The sequence below is a fragment of the Cucumis melo genome, chromosome 4, assembly GCF_025177605.1.
Source record: "Cucumis melo cultivar AY chromosome 4, USDA_Cmelo_AY_1.0, whole genome shotgun sequence".
Taxonomy (NCBI): Eukaryota; Viridiplantae; Streptophyta; class Magnoliopsida; order Cucurbitales; family Cucurbitaceae; genus Cucumis; species Cucumis melo.
The window spans coordinates 18,315,844-18,340,654 of NC_066860.1; the positions used below are offsets into that span (position 1 = coordinate 18,315,844).

Here is a 24,811-nt window from a genome sequence, read left to right on the forward strand (position 1 = left end):
TTCTAGTACTAATATTGAATAGCCCTTGATATTGAAAGTTAAATTTCAAATTTAGAAGGTAGTTAGTGTGTTGTCCATTAAAGTTAAGAGTACTTTGCTAAGTTCTTGGTAAGGTTTGGAGTAACTTTATTGGATTTCCTAGAGTTCTTGAATGCCCATTAAGTTTAAGTATTAAATTGAATTACCCATGATACTCGAGTCCTAGAGTTGAATGTTAAGGGTTGAAAATGGACTTTTCATTAACTTTAGAGTTTGTTTGAGTGTTACTTATATAAGCTTCAAAGCACACAATGGTTTTAGATACTAGATTCGAATTTAGAAAGTCATTAACATGTTGTCAAGGTGATTTAGACAAGCTTTCGATAAAGTTTTAGGTAAATTTAGTGAATTCTCTCATGTTTCTTAAATACCTATTTAGTCTTAACATGAAACTTGATTTTACCCCTATTGTTTTGTGTGAGAAATTGAAGATTAGAGAACTTGGAAGCATTGACTTGTTAGATTGATATTTAGATTGTTAATGAAACTAAATCTCTCACATTATTGATATTGCGACTAAGAGCATATTAATATAAAAGACCTATTAAGTTTGCACTAAGTTTGGATGTTCATCTTGTTAAGAGTTTGACATGAAGTTTAAGGTCCAAGGGTGGAATGTTTAGCCTTAACTAAAGCATGTAAGGGAAAGTTCAATTTAAGACTTGGTAGAGATAAATTGAAGTCTTTTGAACATGAAATAGTTTGAGTTGAACTTTTGGTGTGTTTTGGAAATAGATGTGACATCTTGATATGTGAACAAAATGATGTGACCTTGATCATTGTTTCAGGCCAAATTGAAGTGGATTAAGCGTATAATCTCGAGGGATCGAGTCATTGATAGTGAGTGGCTTATTTTCAAGTATTTTCATTATAAATCTAGTATGATTGTTTCTAGTATGAAAATTTAGAATATGATTGCTTAATGAATTATATGTTAGAAAGGTTTCCAAATATGATTTTTTATTTTCCATGAACTCTTGTATTTCGGAACTGTGGTTGAACCCAAACTTACTAAGCAAGTTTTAGATGACAACTGGTTTCTAAACATTCATCGAATTATAACTAGACTTGAAGGAGTTCTAAAAGCATGTATTGATGGCTAAGGATCAAAAATAATTTGAAAATGTGTTTCTAACCATGTTTGATTTTTAAACTTGAAATATGTGACTTTTATGAATGTTGGTGATTACTCTTAAGGCTACGTGAATGTGTTTCCGTAGCATCACCTATGGTTGTCAGGAGACTTCGGGGCTGAGAAAGAGGTCGTGATCAGAGATCCAAGAACCTGAACTTATGTGAGAACATGGATGGAGGATCGTGATCTGGCTTCGGGACTAATTTAACCAATGGTGGGTGGCTCTATGTGCACATAGGAGCGCATGTGGAGGTTGTTATTGTGGTAGGTGCTAAGTATGCATGAGCTCCATATGGCAGCATGTGTCCTTATGGATATGGATCACATGTGAGCTATTTCAGACTGTGTATTTAGTATGCTGTCACGGTCGGATTGAATGAAGGTTGCTATCGTGGCAGGTACTAAATATACGTGAGCTAGTTTTGGCCGCATGATTCCTTGATCATGTGCGAGCTATCCTTGGTCGTATATTTACACGCCTTATCATGGTTGGATTGAGTACAGGTTTGTTTGTTTGATTAGTGGATATGTGATAATGATGTTTCAACTACTATTTCATTATTGATGCATATTTAGATATTTTCTTTTTGAGCATGTTTTATGAGTTTTTACTTCTAAAAACATGCCACTCACTGAGTTTTATTTTAGCTCACGTTTTCAATGTTTTTCTCCTCCCAGGTAACAGTCATTGATTGTAGATTCTCATTCTCTTCATATGTATATACTTAAGTTTTGTATTGCATAATTGGGTGATTAGAAGAAGCAAGAGTCATAATGAGGATTTGAATTTTGAGAGGTTTCTTATTAAACTGTATTTCTTTTGTAACTAATTCGTAGTTGAATATAAACTCTGATTGAGACTCTGGACTAGTCAAATGAGTGTATGGTGAGACACACTTGATATTATTTTGAGTTTGAAAAGCATAGAAGTGTGATTTTCTTCTATTTTCCAAGTGTGGTTAGTCTGTTTTTTAGGGGAGACTCTGTCAAAATTTTTATAAAATTTCTTGAAAAGTGTTTTACTAATCTTTCAATCGAAAATAAATATTCTTAAGGAGTATAATCACACCACGATCTAGGTTAGAAGGGAAAACCTAGATCGGGGTGTGACATTTTGGTATCAGAGCATGGTTTTGGGAAACCTAAGGGTTATGAGCAAACTTTGGAAAATCAAGAGCCTATGCATTAAAGACTCATCAAGAATTAGAATTGCATGAGTAAGTTGCATTGAAACATACCACATTGTGGCATAATACCCAAGCAACCTACTAAGTAAATTCGTGACGCTCTTGATAGTTTAGACTTAGAGTTGAGGAAGTTAAAGTGACACCAGCCACCCTCATGCGGAAAAGAATTTTGGTAAGCTAATGATGTCTTGTTTGGCTCAAGATATTGTTGTTGGTATGGAAATAATGTGAGGCAATTCTAAGAAAACTTAGGAATTGAGCTTTTAAAGGCTCTAGGAACGACAACATTTAGTATAAGATAGGCGAATGGGACTTGTCATTCTCCTGTTGGAAGGAACATGGAAGAGTTATTCATGATAACTTTATCTAAAGTCATCAAAAGATGCAAAATCATATGAATTTCTAAAGCTTGAATGAGAAGTTATGTCTGTGGTAGAATACGAAAAGTATTACAATTAATTGTTCAAGTATGCTATTTTAGTTATACAAGATGAGGTGAACAGATGAAAATGTTTTAAGGATAGTTTAAGAAAGGAGATTCATACGCTATTACTGTTAGCACTAGATGGATGATGTTAAACATATACATACTGCTATACATGTTTCGAAGAACTTGTTTGAGGAAAAAAAAAGGCTGAGAAATAAATCTTAAGGGGTGCTCGAATAGCTAATTTTTCGAGCTTATCATATGAAAGGTTGGTCTAACCTTGGATTTTGATGAGTTTATTGGAATAGATCTCTTTTCAACGTATATGACAATTATAGGTTTATATCGTAAAGGAGCAAGTGTTTAAGTAACAAGGTGATATTGAAGTGAGCTCAAAGGCAATGGAGAATTTTCTCGCGTATGTTATTTTGTGGTAAGAGCGAGGTAGTTATTAAGAAAGGGTTGTATTGCCTACATGGTTTATGTAATAAATACCCAAGTTAAGAGCTAAAACTTGAGAACATTTCTATAGTGCAAAGGTTTTCAGAATGTATTTCCATATGAAATATAAGGATTACTATCTACAGAGAGATTGAGCTCTTTATGGATTCGGTATTGGTATAGCACCAATCCCTCCGCACCATACAAAATGACTCCAACGAAGTTGACGGAGTTAAAGGCTCACTGTAGAAACTTGTGAGTAAGAGTTCTATGTGGCCTAGTGTTTCTCCTTGAGAGCACTAATCGTAACCATTTAAGACATTTAACACTTTTTGTAATCATTTTGACCTCAAACAAAATAGGTTTAGCTTTCCAAATTCAATAACTTAAAAAAAATATATAAATTGTCTGTTAACATGGGAAATAAATGATTTGTAATATTTTGTAAGAAATAAATACATATGATTATTATAATAAAAAAATTTCCTTTTAAAATTTCTTAACAAAAACCACGAATGGTCCAATAATTAGTATAAATATAGGTTCATCCTTTGTATCCAAAGATTTTGCTCCTTTCAAGTTTTATCTACTCATTTTTTGTGGCAACTCAAAGAAAAAATTGATGTAAGGTTATGCTAATATTTACATTTTATTGCATTCAATTGTTTTGAAAGTTAATTTTTATTTCCACTTTAAAACCGCAGACTTAATGGAGCATATGCTAAAACGAGGTTTAGAACCTTTACAAAATAATTGGAGCCTCAATTGGAGTGTCATTCGTAATATTAAAAAGAGAGAATTGTTAGAGGTATTGAAACTTATTGTCATAGATGAAGGAGTAATCATACATATTTGTTAAATTTAAAGGGTCTTTTCAAAAATATAACAAAGCGGCAAAATACTTACACTATATAGAACAATTATATTCCAAAAATGAAAAAGCCTATAAGCCTACAATGGAAAATACCAAAAATGCTCCGTCAACAACGCGCGTAATATATTTGGTACACGATCGTTTAAATTTGGTTATTGTTTGGTTCACGATCGTTTAGATTTGGATAGCCAAATCTAAACGATTTATATTTTCAATTCTATCATTTAATTTAGTTACACGGTCATTTAAATTTTCGTTTAGATTTGGCAACCCAAATCTAAACGAATTTTTTCTCAAAATTTGGTACACGATTGTTTAGATTTAGCTAAACAAAATTTTTCAAGATTCTTTTGGTACACAATTGTTTAGATTTATTTACACGATTGTTTATTTCTTCAAGATTCTTTGGTACACAATGTTTAGATTTGGCTAAACAATTTTTTTAAATTCTTTTAGTACATGAATGTTTAGATATATTTGTCTACACGATCGTTTATTTTTTTTACACGATCGTTTAAATTTGGCTACCCTAGTCTAAACAATTTTTTTCAAAATTCTTTATACACGAATTCTTTAGATTTGGCTTCTTTTTTTTTTTTTCTTTGTACACATTGTTTATATTTGGTTACCAAAATCTAAACGACATAAAAAAAAAGAAAAGGAAAAGAAGAAAGACGATGGAAAAAACTTCATGGGCTTTGTTACATGGGTCGTAAATATTTTAGTAGTTTGTTATATTTATAAAAATTAAGGGTCTTTTCAAAAATATAAAAAAGCGGCAAAATATTTACACTCTATAGAATAATTCCAAAAACGAAGAAAGCCTAGAGGCCCACTGTGTAAAATACCAAAAATACCCCGTCAACCACCCATCAATAACGCACGCATAATATATTTGTGATCGTTTGGATTTTGGTTATTGTTTGATACGTGATCGTTCATATATGGCTACAATTTATACGCGATCGTTCAGATATGGCTACAATTTATACGTGATCGTTCAGATATGGCTACAATTTATATGCGATCGTTCAGATATGGCTACAATTTATACGCGATCGTTTATATACGTCTACAATTTATCTTTTTAATTCCATCGTTTAATTTTGTTACACGATCGTTTAATTTTGTTACGCTTAAATTTAGTTACACGATTGCTTAGATTTGATTGTTTAGATTTGCGGACCCAAATCTAAATAATTTTTTTTTTCAAAATTTGGTACACGATGTTTTGAATTCTTTTGGTACACGATCGTTTAGATTTCTTTACACGATCTTCTACTTGTTTTACACGATCGTTTACATTTGACTACTCCAATCCAAATGATTTTTTTTTAAGATTCTTTATACACGATCTTTTATTTTTTTACACGATCGTTTACTTTTTTAAAAAAACGATCGTTTATATTTGACTACTTCAATCTAAATGATTTTTTTTCAAGATTCTTTATACACAATTTTTATTTTTTTTTTACACGATTGTTTACATTTCGCTACTCCAATCTAAATTATTTTTTTTCAAGATTCTTTATACACGATCTTTTATTTTTTTTTACACAATTGTTTATTTTTTTACACGATAATTTACATTTAGCTACTCCAATCTAAATGATTTTTTTTCAAGATTCTTTATACACGATCTTTTAGATTTTGCTATTTTTTGTACACGATGTAAAAGAAGGAAAAGAAGAAAGACGATGGAAAGAAATCGCAGGGAAGAAAAAAGAGGAAAAGAAGAAAAACGATGGAAAGATTAAACCACATAAATAAAGAATTGAAAAATAAGAAAGATGATGGAAAGAAATTGCAGAAAAAAAATAGGAAAGAAGACAAAATCGCAGGAAGAAGAGGATGAAAGAAATAGCAGGAGGAAGATGAATCGCAAAAGAAAGATGGAAGAGCAAACCTGGAATATTTAAAAAATTGTTAACTTTATGAGCTTTATTATACGGGCCGTAAATAGTTTGGTGTTTTGTTACATTTACGTAAGTTTCCCTAAAAGTTAACCTAAATTTAATTGTTTATTGCTTCCTTTTTAATTCTAATCTAATCGTTAATAATATTATTTATTAAGATTTAAATATTATAGTTTATTCTGAATTTCTTCACATTTATTACTTAAAATTATATTATATAACAATTTACTTAATATACAATATATAATATGTTTTCATTTTTAAGAAAACATATATATATATATATATATATATATATATATATATATATATATATATATATATATATATATATATATATATATATTTATATATATTTATATATATTTATATATATTTATATATATTTATAACAAAAGGGCTCATTGGGATTGTAAACAAAATTTGCTCCCAAAATTTCAAATTAGCCTAATGACTTGATCAAAAAGTTTAATGTTGTTATCGAGAAAGGAAAATATTATATCATTCTTAATGGAAAAATCAGTATTGTGAATCGTTGATATCTAATTGTTCACGATGAGATTGAAATTGCATTCACAAGTAGTAGTAAAATTAAAGAGATCGAGAATATGCATTTTTGTAATAAAGAGATTAATCATATTGATTTTTCATCCATCAAGAATATATATTATAACAAGGTTCTCACGAGCAATGCATGATTTTAGTTATCTAATATCTTTAAAATTGTGTGTAATACATCTCCCAAAGCTTACAATTTTGTGATAGATGATAAATACTTAATTTCATGGCATATAATTATGATAAGAACTTTAATTTTTGAAATATCTAGAGGCTTTTAAACTTTTAATTTTCTTTTATCTAATGTTTTAGGGGGACATATTTTAAAATTTTTCGAAACTAATCGATGTATCTAGATATAAAGTTGAGTTTACGGTAAAAAAAAAAATCTAAATGTTGAATTTTATGTCAATAATTTGTTAAATTTTAATTTCCAATTTACATGCACTTAAAAAAAGTTATCTAAGGATCACTTCTCAAATTCTAGCCTAACCCAAAAATGCCCGCTTTGTTAACGACAAATCCTCGTCAAAAGAATGACATTTTGTTTATACGTCTCTTTTTTTTCTATTGAAAATTGTACTTTATTTAGTTAATGGTACAGGTTTCATGTATAAACTAATCTTCGGAGAATTACCAAACTTAGTCCAGTTTTGAAGAGTTATAGGTTTTTGTGATTGGTTTTGAAAACGTAGACTCCTAGGAAAATGAATGACTAGTTTGCCCTTACGTGAAATTTTATCTTTTTCTCGTAAACCAACGTTAGACTCTTTCTCTCTCCCGCGTGGTACCTCTTCTTCCTCTAACTTCTTTCCAACTTCCTTTCTCTCTAGTGCTCTCTTAAATTTTTAGAGAGAATTACCAAAAATAGTCCAAATTTGAAGGGGTTATAGATTTTTGGGATTAGTTTTGATCAAATAAACTTTTAAGACAAATTGGGGTATGAATAGTCCAATTTTCCCTTGAGGTGAAAAAAAAAACCTAAAATCTCAAAACTCTCCCCTTTCGCATGCAACTTCCTCTCTCCATAGAATGAAACGTGAAACATAAAAAAAATCCAAACGAATGGTGAACCTTCAAGATGTCAGAGCTCCAAATGGTGTACCCCGAACAATGAAATAATGGTGATTAGGTGACGAACCATCTATACAAGTGGCAACAACAACCGCCAGAGTTCACTGACTTGCATTCCAACAGCTTAGACGACGGCAAACATCCCAAAAACGGCATTATACTCATACTTCAATGTTAGTAAGGAACTTAAAGCCTTCATATCGACTTAGAAAACTTTTTGAAACTTGGGTTATTTATTGATTTTTTTTCTTTATTTGTTCAAATCAATTATCTAATTTTGTTGTTTACTGATTTGGATTTTTGTGTTTTTTTTTTAGATTTTGTTGTTTACTTTTTTTATCTTGAATATAGAGTAGTTGGGTAGGTTTTTGCTTTAATTATTTAGAATATTCTTTTTTTTTTTTTTTTTTTTTGTTCTTTTAGAATGTTCTCTTTAGATTTGGATTGGAGAACCAGTTGTGAATTTGTGAAATTGGGAACTTTTTGGATTTTTGCATATTATGTACGGTTTGAACTTTGGATCTTTTAGTATATTCAAATCCATTGCTTTGGATTTTTGGGTTTTATACGGTTTGAAGTTTGGCAATTACCTTGTAACATTTCAAGACTTCCAATCTTGAAACTTGGAACACCTAACTACCTACTTTAAATGTTCAAACCCAAATAAAAGTGAGATCATTGTAGGTGTTTTAGGAGGCCAATTTGCACATGTTTTAGATAGTTTCTTTTAGGTCTTTTTATCTCTCACAATCATCTTGAAATTATCTCGCAAACATATCACTATCTTCCAAACCTTCGCTGCCCAATCCCTTATCAGTATACTTGTTTTAGATATTTTTGCACATTGTTTAGGGAGCTTTTAGATATGTCATATGTATCGTCTAGCAAACATCCTGCATATTCCAAACTTCAAACGCTCAATTCCATATGAGTTAAACACTTGTTTAGGGTAGTTGAAAGTGCTTTTGCACATGTCTTAAAGACTTTTTTAGGTTTTTCATTTGTATCTCGTAAGCATTTTGCAACTTCCAAACTTTAGTTTTAGAATCCCAAATCAATTACGTACATGTTTTACATCACTTGGAGTGTTTCTACACATGTTTATGAAGTCTTTAAGCTACTTATTTATTATCTCGCAAACATCTCACAACTTCTTCCAAACTTCAAATGCCCAATTCCATAAGACTTATACACTTGTTTGGGAGATTTAGATTGCTTTTACACGTCTTAAAGACTTTTTTAAGTTTTTCATTTGAATCTCGCAAGCATCTTGCAACTTCCAAACTTTAATTTTAGAATTCCAAATTAGTTATGTACTTGTCTTCTAACTATTTAATCTTGCAATTTTCAAACTTCAAATGCCCAATTCCATTTGCATAATTGGTACACTTGTTTAGGGTGATTTTGAGTGCTTTCGCAATGTCTTAAAAACTTTTTTATGTTTTTCATTTATATCTCACAAGCATCTCACATAACTTTCATTAGAATTTCCAAATCAATTATGTACTTGTTTTACTTCTCTTAAGTCTTCTAGCTACTTATCTATTTAGTAAACTCCATAAGTTTTCTGGGTTGCCTCTTGTTTTTCATATTGGTCACATTTGTTCCTTTCTGTGTTGTTTTTTCTAATTAAATCTGTGTATTGCATTTATTTAGGTTTAGGTTTATAAATATTTATGACATCAAGGAACCCACCCACATATAAGATTAAGTCATCCCATCATTTTAAGGCTCAAGTAGGTTGTTTGTCCCATCTAGAAAACACAATACGAAGGCAAAACTTAACCCGATTCACCTTAGCCTTATTTAGGAAAACAAGATTTGACCACTTTCTTGATATAAACATCATCATCAATGGGACACTCATCCATTGCTTACTAGTGAGGGAGATGGAAGAAAAGACGAACAATTGCACAAGTTTCTTGTTAGGTGGTGTTATTTGTACATTTGGGAGGTTGGAATTTGACATCATAATTGGTCTATGGCATCCAAAAAGGGCTTCTAATGGGTTTGTTGCAAATAATAGATTGCAAGACCAAGTTTTTCAAAGATAGAGTATATTTACATAAGCCAGTTAGAAGACACATTTTTGGAATACAAGGATGACGACAAGGATATAGTTAATTTCGCTTTGGTATACCTCATTGAACTATCTTAAAATATTGGAGAACCAAAATAGACCATTTCTTAAAATTATAGATGACTGGGACCTTTGAAGGTTATGATTGGGATGTGATTGTGTTTGGACGAACAATTAAATGGACTAAAAAGAGCATTGGACATGCAATATGCCAAATAAAAGAGCAAGGCCACTAAGAGAAAATATACGATAGTGGGATTTTCACATACATTACAAGTATACTAATATCCACTGTAACATGATTTCATGTCAACTTCCAGATAAATGATTTCATGGCTCCCCTATAAAAGTATCTATCTTTTAAATCATATGATTTCTATTTAACTAAGAGTGGTCCCTATCATGTTATCACATAAACCAACCTAAACTTTACCAAGTTGAATTTCATTATTCTCTAATGCATCCATTGCAATTGGAGTATGAGAGTTTAAGTTATGAACTTGGTTGCTCCCAAGCACTAAATCGTAACACATATTTGATCTGTTCTTACTTTGATTGCTTCTAGGCTCAAATGAGACTTATAAGAGGACCTCCAACGAACTTTCACTAAGAATATAAACTTCAAATCATGATCATTGCTTAACTCAAATGGAGGAGCTTCATTTTTCACTTTTATCTCATATATGCATCTTATCTTTATATCGAACTCTACAGGGTCAACTTCTACAAGATTGTATAACTCAGCTAGTAAATCTTTGTGTACTATTTCTTTACTGATTTTAACATGCCTCCTTCATATTTTCTGTCCCTCATCCCAAGACCACAATAACACACTGAAATCTGAACATGCGACATCCTTAAACCACCTTAATTTGAAGTTAGACATTTCAAGTTGTCATATCACATAAAACAAGAATAGGACTTATTTGGAATTAGAGATTTGAAGTTTGAAAGTGGCCAGATACATGCAAGATACAAAATAAGTAGGTAAAACTTTCTAAAACATGTGTAAAAGCACTTTAAATCGCATAAAATAGATATATAATCGATTTGAGACTAGACATTTAAACTTTGGAACCTGTGAGATACTTGCGAGATGTTTGCGAGATACCAAAGAAACTAACTAAAAACTGAACAAAACATGCATTAAATTAGCAGCCTAAATCACCCTAAACAAATATATGACTGATTTGGCATTGGACATTTAAAGTTAGAAAGTTGCGAGAGGTTTGCGAGGTGTAATAATAATAGCTAAAAACTTCCAAAAAAAAATGTGTAAAAGAACTCGAAATCAGATAAAAATTTGTTTGGTGAGGATTGCATGTAAATAAGTAAGGATAGTTCGATGAATAAATTCTTTGAATAAGGGAGAAATCGAATAATCGATGAATATTTCTTTGGATAAGGGAGAAATCGAATAATCGATGAAGAAATTCTTTGGATAAGGGAGAAATTGAATAACCCAAGCTAGATTCTTTTGTCATTGAAATTTTCTTTGTTTTACTTTGTTTTTTGCATTTACTTTCCTGCCTACAATTTCTACTCAACCCCCCTGCCCGGTTACCTTAGGTTGGAAATTATTTTTTTTAGAACCGCTGTGCTCCCTAAGTTCGACATGAACTTGTCACTAAAATTAGTTCTTGGTGTGTGATTTGGTTTATTATTATTTGACACGAATTCAGACGACGAAATACATCAATCACCCTTACATGAAATTTTATCTTCCTTCCTATAAACCAATGTAAAACTCTTTCTCTCCCACACGTTCTCTCTTCTTCCTCTAACTTCTTTACAACTCCCTTTATATCAAGCTCTCTTGGGTTTTAGCCGTCATCTAAGTCGTTAGAATGCAAGTTAGTGAACCGCAACAGTTGCTATTGCAATTTTCGTTCTCCACAGTTCTTTGTCGTTTAATATATCCACAGTGTCGAAAGTCACCACTTGCATAGATCGTTTGCCACCTAATCATCATTGCCTCGTCGTTCAAGGTACACGGTCTGGAGCTCTAACGTCTTGAAGGTTCATCATCTATTTGGAGATTTTTCGATGGTTCACGCTTTCGTTCGATGGAGAGGAGATGTCGCAAGTGGAGGAGAGAGTTTTCAATTTTGTGATTTCAAGGCTTTTTTTAACTTTGGATTATTCACACACCAATTATCCTAAAAGTCTATTTTATGAAAACCAATCCCAAGAATCTATAAAAATTTTAAAAATATGACTATTTTTTGGTAATTTCCGATCTTTATTAATTAACCAATAGTGAATAATGTGTGAAGTGTTAATGTGGATTCCCAAAATTTATTGTAAATCATGCTAATTTATTTTGGCAATGTTTTTTTATTAACCATAAATTCAAGGATAATAAACTATTTTCTACTGCTATATACTTTATAAGTAATTTGGGGTTTATTTGGAGCTGATATTTGCAATAGTGATTTTAGAATGAGTGATTTATGTAAAATTAATTTTGTAAAAGTAATTTTTTAACAATTAAAATTAGATGGTTTGAAACGTTTAAATTAATTTTCAAATACTATAAAAAGAGATGTTGAATGGTTATGTTTGGTCTAAAAATTATTTTTAAAATTACCATATTATATTTTATATTTAGACATTATTTAATTAATTAATATAATAAATATTTTTTATTCATTTAGGAGGTAGGACTTAGAGTTTAGGTTTTCTTTCATTTATTTTCAAAAATCATCTAAAAAATTTACTGGAGACGATGATCTGAAGTTGGCAAATGACGATCACCAAAAAATGGTCGTCGACAATTTGACGACAACTGTTGCTAGCGAAAACAAATGTCTAAAATCAGTCATCGCCAGGTTGGAATGAGATGGATAAAACCTTTTATAGTGGGTAGGATAAAATTACAAAAACGTTTGATATTCAGTAATTAAATTATAATTAGTTTTATTGTAAATCAAATACAGACAATATTAATAAACATTTATCAATGTTATCCCTTTTAGATTAAGGAAAAAATATTTTTCAAAAAACTAATTTTATTTAAGCTCTTTTGATAAAAACTCTTTAAAATGTGCTTCAAAAACTTTTTAAGATGTGCTCCAAAAACTTTTTAAAATGTAAAATAGTTGTTAAGCACATGAAAATATTGGAAGCAAATTCTTATATTTTGCTATTTTTATAAATATTTTAATTTATTTTATTATTTTTTAAAAAAGTCTTAATTAAAATTGCGAGGAATGAAGCTCTACTTCTTGGGAACATTTCATGTACATTTCCTGGAAACATCATTCTTGACATGACTCCAATACCATTTTAGCCTCTTTTTTCAACGACTTAGAAACTACCACCATTGATGGATGAAGTAAAGATGGGTGAATTATTTCTCCAACTACTCTACCAGTACCATGTGCCATTAAGAACAAAATGAGAAAAAAAAACAGCACCATGTGCCTTTATATGTAGTTTCTTCACATTCACCTTTGGAGAGTAAGAGTTGAGAGAAAAATAGAATGGAAAATTCCACAAGATGCACTGCCATTGAAAGGCTCAACGAGGCTGCAAAACTTGGCTCCCTCCAACTTTTGAACACATTGATTGAAGAAGACACAAACATCGTCCAAAAATGTTTGGTGTCAAATTGCAATTCTGAGACTCCCCTTCACGTCTCGGTTTCACATGGTCATCTTGAGTTCACTCGGTTTCTTTTGGATCAGAACCCCGAGCTCGTCGTTGAGACCAACACGCTCCAACGCACACCTCTGCACTTGGCTTCTGCCAATGGAGATATTGAGATGGTTCGAGTTTTGTTGGAGAAGAACACGAGTGCTTGCTTGATTAGAGATTTGTATGGAATGATTCCTCTTCATTATTCAGCAATTAAAGGCCATATTCAAGTAACGCAAGACCTAATCAATGCAAGACCACAAACTGTTAAAACAAAGCTTGGGGATGCCCAAACTATTTTACATTTGTGTGTTAAAGAGAATCAACTGGAGGCTATGAGAATGTTGGTTCAATCAGTGATTAATGATAAAGACTTCTTGAATGCGGTGGACAATGACGGAAACACTATTTTGGATTTGTCGATGATACATCGACAAATTGAGGTACACACTAGCTTTAGTCTCCCTTGAAAGTTAATTTTGTGTTTGATCAGTCCTCTAACTAAACATATTTAACACTCTGCCATCTACCTAGATGGTACGATATTTACTCAATATTCCAGGAACAGAAACAGCAGGAACAAGATCATTGTTAAACATTGTGGTTTCAGAAACACGGAATGTCCAAACAGAAGGGGAGATAATACAGCCAACAGGACGTAAAAACTTGTCATTGTATGATTTTATCAATAACCTAGGTAAGTGGTCGGATAATGCGCAAGTGAATCTGATGTTAGTGGCAACAGTAACTTACCAAAGCGTGATCAATCCTCCTGGAGGGGTGTTGCAAGAAGAACAAAAATTCAATAACATAACCATTCCAAGCAACATAGTTTTCACACGAGGGACTGCTGTTATGTTGTACTATGCCATAGGAGGGCGGGGTCTTTTCCCTTGGTTCTTGATCTCAAATACTCTTTCGGTGGATCCTTGGTGTTCAGTGGTTGTCATTGTTCTCATTCTATTTCGGTGCTCTATGAGCGGTATGATCACTGGCTTTTTATGTACACTTGCCATGTGTGGAGCTGTTGGATCCTTGGTGTTAAGTTACGTGACTGGGGTTTGGATCGTTACCAATGGTACGGTTAGTGAAGATGATATTTCTGCTCTTTTTAAGGGAGTGGATAATAATATCGATTTTACAAAGTGGGGCTACATAGGGGCACTTCCTGTTTTCATGATGGTGGCAGGACAGGTTCTAACCATCATGTTTCACCATTTTCTTCATCGGATTCCGGCTTCATATTCCTATACCAACAAGTCTCGAGACAGCCAAGGGCTTTAGGCAAAAATTTATTTACTTTAAACGGTTGCTTAGGCAAATTTTATTCACTCTAAAACGGTTGTTTTTATCTTCAGCAAGACCTAATTTTGTATTTTATTTCCATTTATGTTGAGTTCGTTTATCAATTTGATGTCTTCTCCAAGCATTATCAAATTCCAATCTTATTATTATTATTATTATTATTTATTATTTATTATTTATTATTTATTTTTATTTTTATTATTATCATTAGCAGAAGTCGGGAGTGAATGCTTTAAAGTCTTTTTCCATTCAATCTCACCCTTATTGTAATATCTTCAATAATCAATCCTACAACTTGTTTCAACAATGGTACTCTCCAAATGTACTGAAGACCTCGGTCTACAAACAAGAAACAACTTTTTATGAAGAAAAATACATAGAACATGATTAGTCCAAATTCAAAGAAAAAACCCTTAAAATCACAAAGCTCATTATCAATATTCGAAAGCAAGCAAATGATGTTCATCTAAGGACATTAGGACACCCATTTTAACAACACATCCAAAGCAAAATTGACGACTATATCATCTCTTCACCACAATATAACGAAGTGAGAGTTCCCATAATTTAAATTCAGTGTGCTGTCCCAGCCCAACCCTTTCCATTTATTGCACACCTAAAAATCAGTATTTAAGAAATTTCAATTATTATGCGTTTTACATTAAAGAGGCCTACGATGTTGCATAATGGACACATAAGTATATAGTGCAAAATGCCGTAGGCAGACCAAACAAACCAAACCAAACCCCCAAACATTTAACTGTTGATTGATAAATAAAGGATCAGGAAACAATGTGATGTGATTGGTGGTTATTTTGAGAAATTTCAAAGCTACCAAATTCATGGGATGAGGGAAAAAGTGATTGAACTGAAAGCTATATAAACTCCTCCCCATCCCAAATGACTCCACACACCCCCCCCAACCCAACCCAACCCCCCCTCTCTCTCCCTCCATCTCTTTCCCTTTTATCTTCCTTTTGCCAGTTTCTGTTCAAAGCAAAATGCCTCCAAACAGCTTATAATGAAGCACAAGCAATTAAACTGCGGAGCAGCATCAGAGGGACTGTTTAGTAATCGCGCCCCTTGTATGGCATTTCCTGTTGATACAAAAAAAGACTCGGAATCCATAAGGCCAGTGGAATGAACAGGAACCAGGTATAAGTGCAACAGTTTACCAAGCTATTATCCATTATATTCTGAAGAAAATAATAAAACCGAAGACAATCTGAGGATACTTACAGGTTGGTAGCCCGGCATATACATGGCATGCCTCGGATGGCCAAGAAGCACGGGTTGCGCATACTGCAATTAAAGGAATCAAATTTGTAATGTACAGAACTTCAAAGTTAGAAAAAGAAGATCAAGAAAGCCATAACTTCATATTTTGAGTAAACCATTTTGTATACTACCCTTTAATTTGGGCTCATTTTCTTCATCTTTGGGTATTTCATTTGATTAATGAAATTGTTTCAAATCAAAAAGATATATTTTCAGTAAAGCATACCTGAGGTCCATTTGGCGGAACATATCCATGTGGTGACTGCATCGGTCCAACCATTGGATTAAAAACAACAGGCTGGTGACCTGCGAATGAAGGTCCAATCTGCACAACCATGAAAAGTTGGAAACTCTTAAAGAGGATCTAGATGTAGTAAATTCTAGCAGATATAATAGATCAACACCTAAGAAGTTGAATTTGTTTGTGTTTGTCACTGTCAGGTCATCAATAAAAATGTATCTTTCAGTAGAAGCTAATTTATTTAGAGGAAAAAACAAAAGAAGACAATGTATATGTACTTATTCCAACACCATAAAAATGTACACAATTATCTTTCAATAGAAGCAAATTTCTTTAGAGAAAAAACAAAAGTAAATGTACTTACTCCAACACCATAAGGCAACCCATGCATATGGGGTACCGCAGGTATGTTGCTCTGGTAGTAGAACGAACCATCAGATGATGATGCTGGAGAAGGTGACCTAACAGGTGCTTGAGATGGGGTGAAACTCTTTGCATTAGGATTGAGTTTGAATTCCTATTCACAATAGCAGGCAAAACATAAAAGAAGAGCCAAAGATACTAGTTCTTAACCCAGAACATGAAATTTTTTTATGGCTGACGTGCGCCTATTGTTTCAGGCCACTGAATGTGTCAAGCAAAAAAGAAATACCTTAGCACGAGGATTAGGGGTTGATTTTTCAGAAGATAGGGATCCCACCGATGAGCTAGGAGATAATGCAGGACCACTAGAAGTTCCCGCAGCACATTCTGAATTCAATGATACAGAACTACCAGGTCGCCCACTAGAGTTCAACATTTGAACTTCTCCATGAGATTTTCCAGGTTCTGGATCATCAGAGAGTTCAGAAGGCTTTAACTTCTCATTATGCTTTGATGGCATATGCGAGGCAACATTAGGCAATGTCCCTTCATCGGATCCATCTTTCTTCAATGGCTGCAAATCTATTGTTTCCATCGCCAAATTCCAATTAGGAACACATGCAACACAACACAACATGCATAAACCAACACATATTTCTTCTAGGAAGATGATTGGGGCCTACTACTAGAATTTGATGCATGTCAATTTTAACTCTTCAAATCTAAAGAACAATCGAATTTCAGTAAATTAGAAGCTAGAAATGCAGAAAATGGCTCACCATCACATTTAGCAAATTGAGTGTCATTAAGTGCCTGCTGCAATAACAGAAAATTAGGAGTTAAGTCCCCAAAAACTATACAATAAGCAACAAAGCAGATTCTACACATACAATTTTGTAAACCTACCCTGTCCTTTTCTTCAGGCACGTCCGCATCATTCTCTTCATGCTGTATGTCCTGGATCCTATATTTCATATGTTCAAACAAGAAAATCAACCACAATAATGAATCATGTGGTCTTTAATACATCTCTTACTGAGCCGGAGAGTACTATAAAAGTACAAACCTGCTTTCAGTTTGCAAAGTAGGGCAACTTTTGCTCGAAGTTTCAGATGCCAGTTGTCTAGCATAATTAATAGGTGTGGACCTGGATAGATCTACACCAATATTTGTCTGAGAGGGTTGCGCTTGATCCTGCAAATCAGGACATGTTAGTCTTCATTAATCTCTAAAAGCAATAAAAGAACATAAAACAGCTAAATAAAAACCTCTTCTTTCCTTGGTAAGAGGAAAAATCCTCAATAACCATACTAACTCTCAACCACACCAACTTGAGATAACATATCAAGTTTTGAGCTTTACTGGTGTTCGAAAGGATAATATAAGTTTACTAATGATAGAAATACAGAATGTAATGTAAGGGCAAAGTTATTATATTAAACATAAGTTATCCGTAACAGAGTACGTTCTCAGAATTTGAAATGCTTATGCCATCATCTCATAACTATATTATATTTATATAAGTGGCATTTTCATCTTTATTTTTTGTCATTTGTGGATTTTTCTACAATGCAACGGAAATACCAATTTACCCCTTCTATCGATATCGAACCTATGGAAATATGAAAATATCGATAAAAATATCCACATATCGATGGAAATTTAAAACTAAAGTTTTAACTTAAATTTTGGTTTTTATTTTTAAGGTTAAAAAATTTGGTGTAAAAATTAGATTAATGGAAATGTTTTTTAACTTTTTATAAGTTTTAATGGTATTTATGAAACTTTTCAATAATTTAGGGATATTTTTTAAACAAAACTTTAACGGTTTCCATCCAAAACTAACGGTAAAGGAGTTCTTTTTGTCTATATTTTTTTATATCCGTGGGTGTCCGAACCACCTTATGCGTACCTCAACTAATCTCACAAGACAACCCGCCCGACCCTAAAACATTTAGGTGTCAAGGAAACTCATAGGAAATTGATTCTTAGGTAGGTGGCCACCATGGATTGAAGCCCTAACCTCTCTTAGTTAGTTATTGAGAACTAACGGTAAGGGTATTTTTTAACCTTTTTCAAAAGTTTAAGGGCATTTCTGAAACTCTCGAAAGTTTAAGGGTATTTTTGACACAAACAACAAAGTTGAGGGGCATTTTTACAATTTAGCCAAATAAAAATTAATAACTTTGGGCTAGGTACACATAAGCATAAGATTATATATCAAAATAATCCAAGTCGTAAATAAGTTCTCATAAAATTAACCGGACTGATTAACCTAATAATAATAAAATGCTTAGACTTGGAATGTGGTACTGCACAATTTCCATAGGGAAAACTGAAAAGTACAAATATTCTAATATTAAAAAAAGAAAATAATATCATGCCACTGATGAGAAAAAATTGGCACTTCATGCATTCAAACATTGTTCTTTGAAATGACAACATTAGCACCGAGAAAAAGGTAAAACAGGCTAGGTTAACAAATTAAAACAGCCACCACTATTTTGCTAAAAATACTTGATCAATGATCAGCATGCTGAAGAATTCAATCACAAGGAGATTATCGTTTTTAAAAAAATAAGAAACAGAGACTTATATTCAAGAACAGAAGAGAACAACCTATGGGATGGGATTGAGACTACCCCCCAAAGAGTTAGTGAATAAGAGCTTTTCAATTATCAAACATCATAATAATAATAAAAGATAAATGTAGAAATACCAAGGATGAAGAGCTTGACACAGACACTACATCGCTGCATTTTCCAGAATATGTGTCTGCAAACCTAATGTCAGAATCAGAAGGCCCCCCAAAGGTTTCCATGTTACGTGAATTGAATGATATGTCTTCATTCTCATCAAACCCACTATCATCAGCTGCCTTCCCACGAAATACAGAAGAGAATCTGGTTTCCTCATCAATATCAAACTTATCGTGGATATCAATACCTCTTTCCTGCTCAAACAAAACAGAACGAAAAATATTGAGTTCCAGCAAAGTTCACTCACAAATGGCCTGAGAAAGCAACTTGAGAAATGAAATCAGATGCCAAAAATACCTCTGCTAAATGAAGATCTTCAGTATCCTCACCCTCTATTTCTCTAGCAATCCTTGAAGCTTCCTTTTCCAACTCTCTAGTTTGAGGACCTCTCTCAAGCTTTGTGGTATAAATTTCTTCATCAAAAGTGCTTTTAACTCCAAAGAGTTTCTCATTAACTTCAAACTGATCCCAACTCCTAAAACAAGTAACATGAAGCAAATTTACAAAGGCGTATATGAATGTAAAAGAAGAGATTTAAAAACCTTGCAAGAAACACATAAGTTATAACAGAAGTTCCTTTTTTTAAAATGAAACAGAAAAATCAGAGAAGAAACGAAAAGAGATTGAAGCTCATAAGGTCCGATAACCCTCTGTCCCAAACAAGGTAAAACAAAGAAAAAGAAATTCTGAAGGACAATGCAAAAATGGAGTTATATGAAGTGCTTCAGGAACTGATGTCCTGTATCTAAACTAATGTGACACCCCTGTAAGATACTAAAAATATAAGATTACCTGCAATTATAACCTCCGAGAGTCTAGCAGCCAATGGGAATAAGCAAACATTAATAAATTATATATACCAAGAAACTGACTTTCGGTGCCCACCCATCCATCACCAAAAGCTTAAAAATCAAAAATACAGAGATCGACAGAGAGAAATATAAATATCTTAAACTCAAGCCCAAAGCATTTAATTCTAGCAATCACTTTATTAGCCGTGACCATGTTCAGCTATGACAATCCAACTTGAACAATGCTCATTTTTTCTGCAAATATGTAGTTCAACAAGCTGTAGCTGGTAGGTCCAAACAGTCACAAAATTATTTTACTTGAGCAATATTATTAGATGGTAGATACAAAAAGAAATGGCATTCAACATTTGGATGTTACTTCATGAGCATTTCTTGACTTTTTAACAAATAGTTTACAATTGAAAAATGAAAAAAGAAAAAAAGGTCAAAGCAGTTCAAAAAGAGATAAATTACCGGAAGAATGGAAGAATACATCAATTATCTAACCAAGAAAAATAAATATCACAATAATCATATACCAGAGTACCCTCACTCGCTATAAAGAGAATGTGAAATATTACCAGATCTTTTTTAATGAGAAAGATTTTGAAGTTTTTGAAATTTATCAAAATAAAGCCCTAAGAGACTGTACTGAACTCAATTCCATTTGACCACCATATCAGGAGAAAAAACCCAAAAAATAAGCCAAATCCTCATGCTAAACAAATGACAAAAGCTAAGGATCTCAAAAAAAAAAAAAAAAAAAAGATTTGACGAAGTGTATAACAACCTATTCCATGGACCATCAAATATGTTATCCAGCTCAGGAAATTGAGGGTCATCATCATCAGGTATCCATGGTTTCAATTCTCTTTCTGCGTCATGTTGACGAGACTGTGAAATAATGCAGTCTATCAGAAGTTCATTATTTTCACTATGAACTTCATTTGACAGTCCATCCTTTGTAACAGTCACATCCTGAAATAAATTGTTTAGCAGAATGATCAGATTGCTGAAAATAAACTGAGAAAGAAGATGGACACAAGAAACCACACATTATAGAAAATTTTTCATGGTAATCAATTACTAACATAGCCTTCCGTCAAAATACTAGGAAAAAAACCAGACCACACAACTGCTCAATATTACTGCAAAATGGGAAAAATGTTCGACTCTTAAATAGAATCAGAACCTTGGCTATAACTTGCACAAGATCTTTAGCTGGTATTACTAAAGTCTTGGAAGGTGCCTTAATTGAAGAGTCTCCAATGGTTTTCTGCCCCCGAGAAGAAGTATCCTTTGTCAAGCGTGCCATTTTTAATATAATTCCTGAAAATGATAATCAAATAAAAACTACTAGATACACCAAATAATAGAATTGCAGATGAAGGATAAAAATTAGTCATAAGGCTGATCATCAAATAATTGACATAAGAAGAGTAGTGGAAAGAAAACATACCAAAATCTTTGTCAGTATTACTTGAGTGGAATATTCCACTGTATACAGATCCATTTTTAACCTGGACGTCTACATGTTGTCCAATAAAACATGCCGTTAAATATACTAATCGATCATGTGAGGAACTCCCAAAACTTCCGTCTTTGCTGCCAGCCAGTGTTCCTGCATAAAGAAATATTAAAGATAAGAACATCAAAAAGTAGAAGACAATTTCAGGACAAAAAAAATGAGTAATGAAACTCACTTGTATTAGTTAACCTGTTGGTGTTTGACTTTCCAGGCTGAAATTTATTCTCAAACTTAGTTCCTACATCCCTATCGCCTCTACGACGTCCAAAACCATTAGCAGAAGGCTTGGAATGTATGGACTGTTGTAGACTCATATCAGTTGCAATCCAGAACCTATAGAGAGAAGGTCAAAATACATGGGGTCAACATTCTGCTAACCACCGATGTGTTTGAATTAAATAACATGCTTTCCATGCACAAGTAACATACAACAGATGGCCACCAGTCATAAACAAGACAATAAAGAAAAAATATTCAGGAAAATCATTAGCCCTTGAAAAGCAATGAAATAAGCAACAAGGGTGAATGTTTTTCAGAACTACTATGATTTTCTAGTGCTATAATGGGAGGCAAATGAAAACCATCTTGTTGAGTTCAACTATCAAAACGGTGGAAGTAATAGATTGAAATAGTAAAATTCTTATGGAATTAAAAGGAAGTCCAGGGGCTTACTAAATTTTCATTGTACACTATCAAAAAAGACTCTAAGTGATTTCTTGTCGAGCAGCTTTCTGTAAGCTTGTAAGGTTGAAACTTTTGGATACCATTTCATTGATAAATGAAATATCCAAAGAGTACCACAAAGATTACCACTAAAACCCCAAATACAAGACGAAACAACAGAGCGGCTCATAAGGTTGAAATTAGTACTTATTTTTCCAATCTTCCATAGAAATCAATGAAAACCCTTGTCTAACTTAAAAATGCTTACTACGACAAGTAGGTGCTATCTAAGTGAAAATAACAAAGCAAAATTATTAAAAGTGAATAGAAGTTTTGAAGGATGTTATCACCTACGAAATATTGACCATAGATAAATCGAACAAATTTAAAATAAGCTTTCTTCGTAATGCTGATCCTCAAGTGGTATAACAAGCACGTGTTAAAAGAGAGAAATAGCAAAGCGTGACTTTTTCACCCTAACCAGGTGAAGGGCTGAAGACAACATCAGGCTCAATAACATAATTTGGAAAATTACGTGAAAATGTGAAATCGCTTAAATTACCGAACTTACAGTAAAGTTTACTGTCCACGCATGCAATCTCTCCCCGACTTCGAAACAGGAATATCGAAGACAATGAACAAATTAAACGACGTGTAGCAGCAGGATCATAAAAAATCGTATTACTGATACCACAACAGAAAAACAAAAACAGTACAATTATTCGTAGGCAGAAGAAAAGTAAAGAGAAAATCAAATCAAGTTTCCGCAAGAAAATGTTACCGAATTACATAACCAATCCAAATTTGAAAGAAAAAAAAATCTACCAAAACGGGAGACGGTAAATTGAAAAAATTTCTCAACCTCAAACCTAATTACAATAAACATTATTATCAATTTTATCGTCCGTTTTCTATCATACAGAAGATGCCAAGCCACTAAAAACCAAAGCCCTTAGAAATTGTAGCTCCAAGAGAGAAAACTGAAAACATCGATAGCTCCCGAGCATAAAGAAAAAGCACAACCCAAAAAAAAAAAAAGAAAGAAAGAAAGAAAGAAATTGAAAGTACAACATCGTAAACATGATCCTTACCTGGATAGACGCGAGGAATCGATAAAATTAGCTAAGAAAAACAGAGAGATGGAGATGGAGATGGAGATGGAGATGGAGAGAAGGCGGATTCCGCTAGGGTTTAGGGAAAGGTGGGAGGAAGGAGTGGAAAAATTAGGGTTTTCTTAATGATACGAGGAATGTAGAGATCAAAGATGGGGATCAGGAACAGAACCAGAGGAGACCGTAGAAAGGGAAGGGGGAAAGGGTAGAAAGAGAGGGGTCGATGCGGTCTCGAAGTGATGGCACCAAAGATCTTCGGGTGTGAGAAAGAGAAAAATTGGGTAAACTGCGCTCTATTTAAGGATTCTTCACCGGACTAAATTTGTTTCCGGATGGCGGATGTAAATAAAAACTATTATTAAGCTTCTTTATGTTCTAGACAAAACCAATTTTATCCTCTCTTTTTTTTTTTTTCTCCTTATTTTCTCATTTTTAAAATTGGTTTATTTTTTTTATATAATAAACGGAGGTAGAAGATTGAATCATCCATATTTAAAAGGGTAGTATAGTGGTGGTAGATCTATTCGACTATTAACTAAACTTTTTTTATATATATATTTACACCATTAGTTTTAAATTAATTTATCTGCGTTGATTTCAAGAAAGAAATTCATGTGAATTATTTGAGATGTAATTTAGTTCTTTATTACTAGTGATAATTTTAAAACATGAGTAATAGTCAATTTAATAGCATGAAGCTTGAAACTTCTGCCCTTCCGAATTTTTCTAGTCTATTATTGTTATGTTTGGATTACATTTCAAGTATTAAGTCAAAAAAATAAGTTATTTTAAAAAAAAAAATTAGAGTGCTTGGGAGCCACTCAAAATAGTTTTTCATGTCTATTTTAAAGAATTTTCACAAAAATATGTTTAAACAAAAAATGAATTTCTCCAAAAACATTTTTTTCTTAAGTCAATCCAAACGGATCATATATCTCATATCAAAATAAAAATTTTGCGCATGAAAAGGTTATATGACAAAATATCTAAATGACTTCAGATAAGTGTTAACGTGTACGAATGAGTGAAGTTAGTGATGTAGGTAGTTTCATCAAATCACGATCAAAGCCAACGTTGAGGCTAAGGTTACATCTAAATAACTTCAGACAGTGTTAGCATGTACGATTAAAGTTAACAATACATATAGTTTCATCAAGTTGAGGTTGATGTCAAGGTTACACAAAAAGTATGATGGGAACAAGAATCCAACATGAAATGAAATATGGTTTATGGAGTATGATCAAGAAAAGAAAAATGGAAATCACCTGGCATCTAGGTCGAGGAGGCCCCGAGGAAAGCTAACCTACTCACAACTTAAAATGAGTTAGATCATACCCAAGGTAATGTGATAGAAGCACAACGACAACTTAATTTTAGAATGTTGTTTGTTTTGTTTTATTT

The 24,811-nt window shown here is 32.7% G+C and overlaps 2 protein-coding genes across 6 annotated transcripts; one reads left to right on the forward strand and one right to left on the reverse strand.

Annotated features, from left to right (window-relative positions):
* The first annotated feature begins 13,216 nt into the window (after positions 1-13,216).
* On the forward strand, positions 13,217-14,779 carry LOC103501998 (uncharacterized). The gene is made up of 2 exons (XM_008465789.3): positions 13,217-13,813; positions 13,905-14,779. The coding sequence occupies exons 1-2, from the start codon at positions 13,217-13,219 to the stop codon at positions 14,652-14,654; spliced, it is 1,347 nt and encodes a 448-aa protein (XP_008464011.2). The 3' UTR covers positions 14,655-14,779.
* Positions 14,780-15,238: 459 nt separating this feature from the next.
* Positions 15,239-23,772, reverse strand: LOC103501997 (polyadenylate-binding protein-interacting protein 3). Of its 5 annotated transcripts, none has more exons than XM_017047637.2 (16): positions 23,390-23,772; positions 22,870-22,982; positions 21,811-21,968; positions 21,567-21,728; positions 21,300-21,436; positions 20,898-21,085; positions 19,614-19,791; positions 19,277-19,510; positions 17,624-17,751; positions 17,464-17,521; positions 17,337-17,370; positions 16,847-17,139; positions 16,559-16,711; positions 16,180-16,278; positions 15,915-15,977; positions 15,239-15,772 (listed from the first exon to the last, which is right to left on the reverse strand). In XM_017047637.2, exons 3-16 carry the CDS (start codon positions 21,947-21,949, stop codon positions 15,743-15,745), a joined length of 1,896 nt encoding a protein of 631 aa, XP_016903126.1. In that variant the 5' UTR covers positions 21,950-21,968; positions 22,870-22,982; positions 23,390-23,772; the 3' UTR covers positions 15,239-15,742. The 5 variants fall into 5 exon arrangements, with proteins under 5 accessions (XP_016903126.1, XP_008464009.1, XP_050939688.1 ...); XM_008465787.3 differs by having other exon boundaries at positions 17,337-17,373; XM_051083731.1 differs by lacking the exon at positions 22,870-22,982 and having other exon boundaries at positions 23,390-23,758.
* Positions 23,773-24,811: the final 1,039 nt, after the last annotated feature.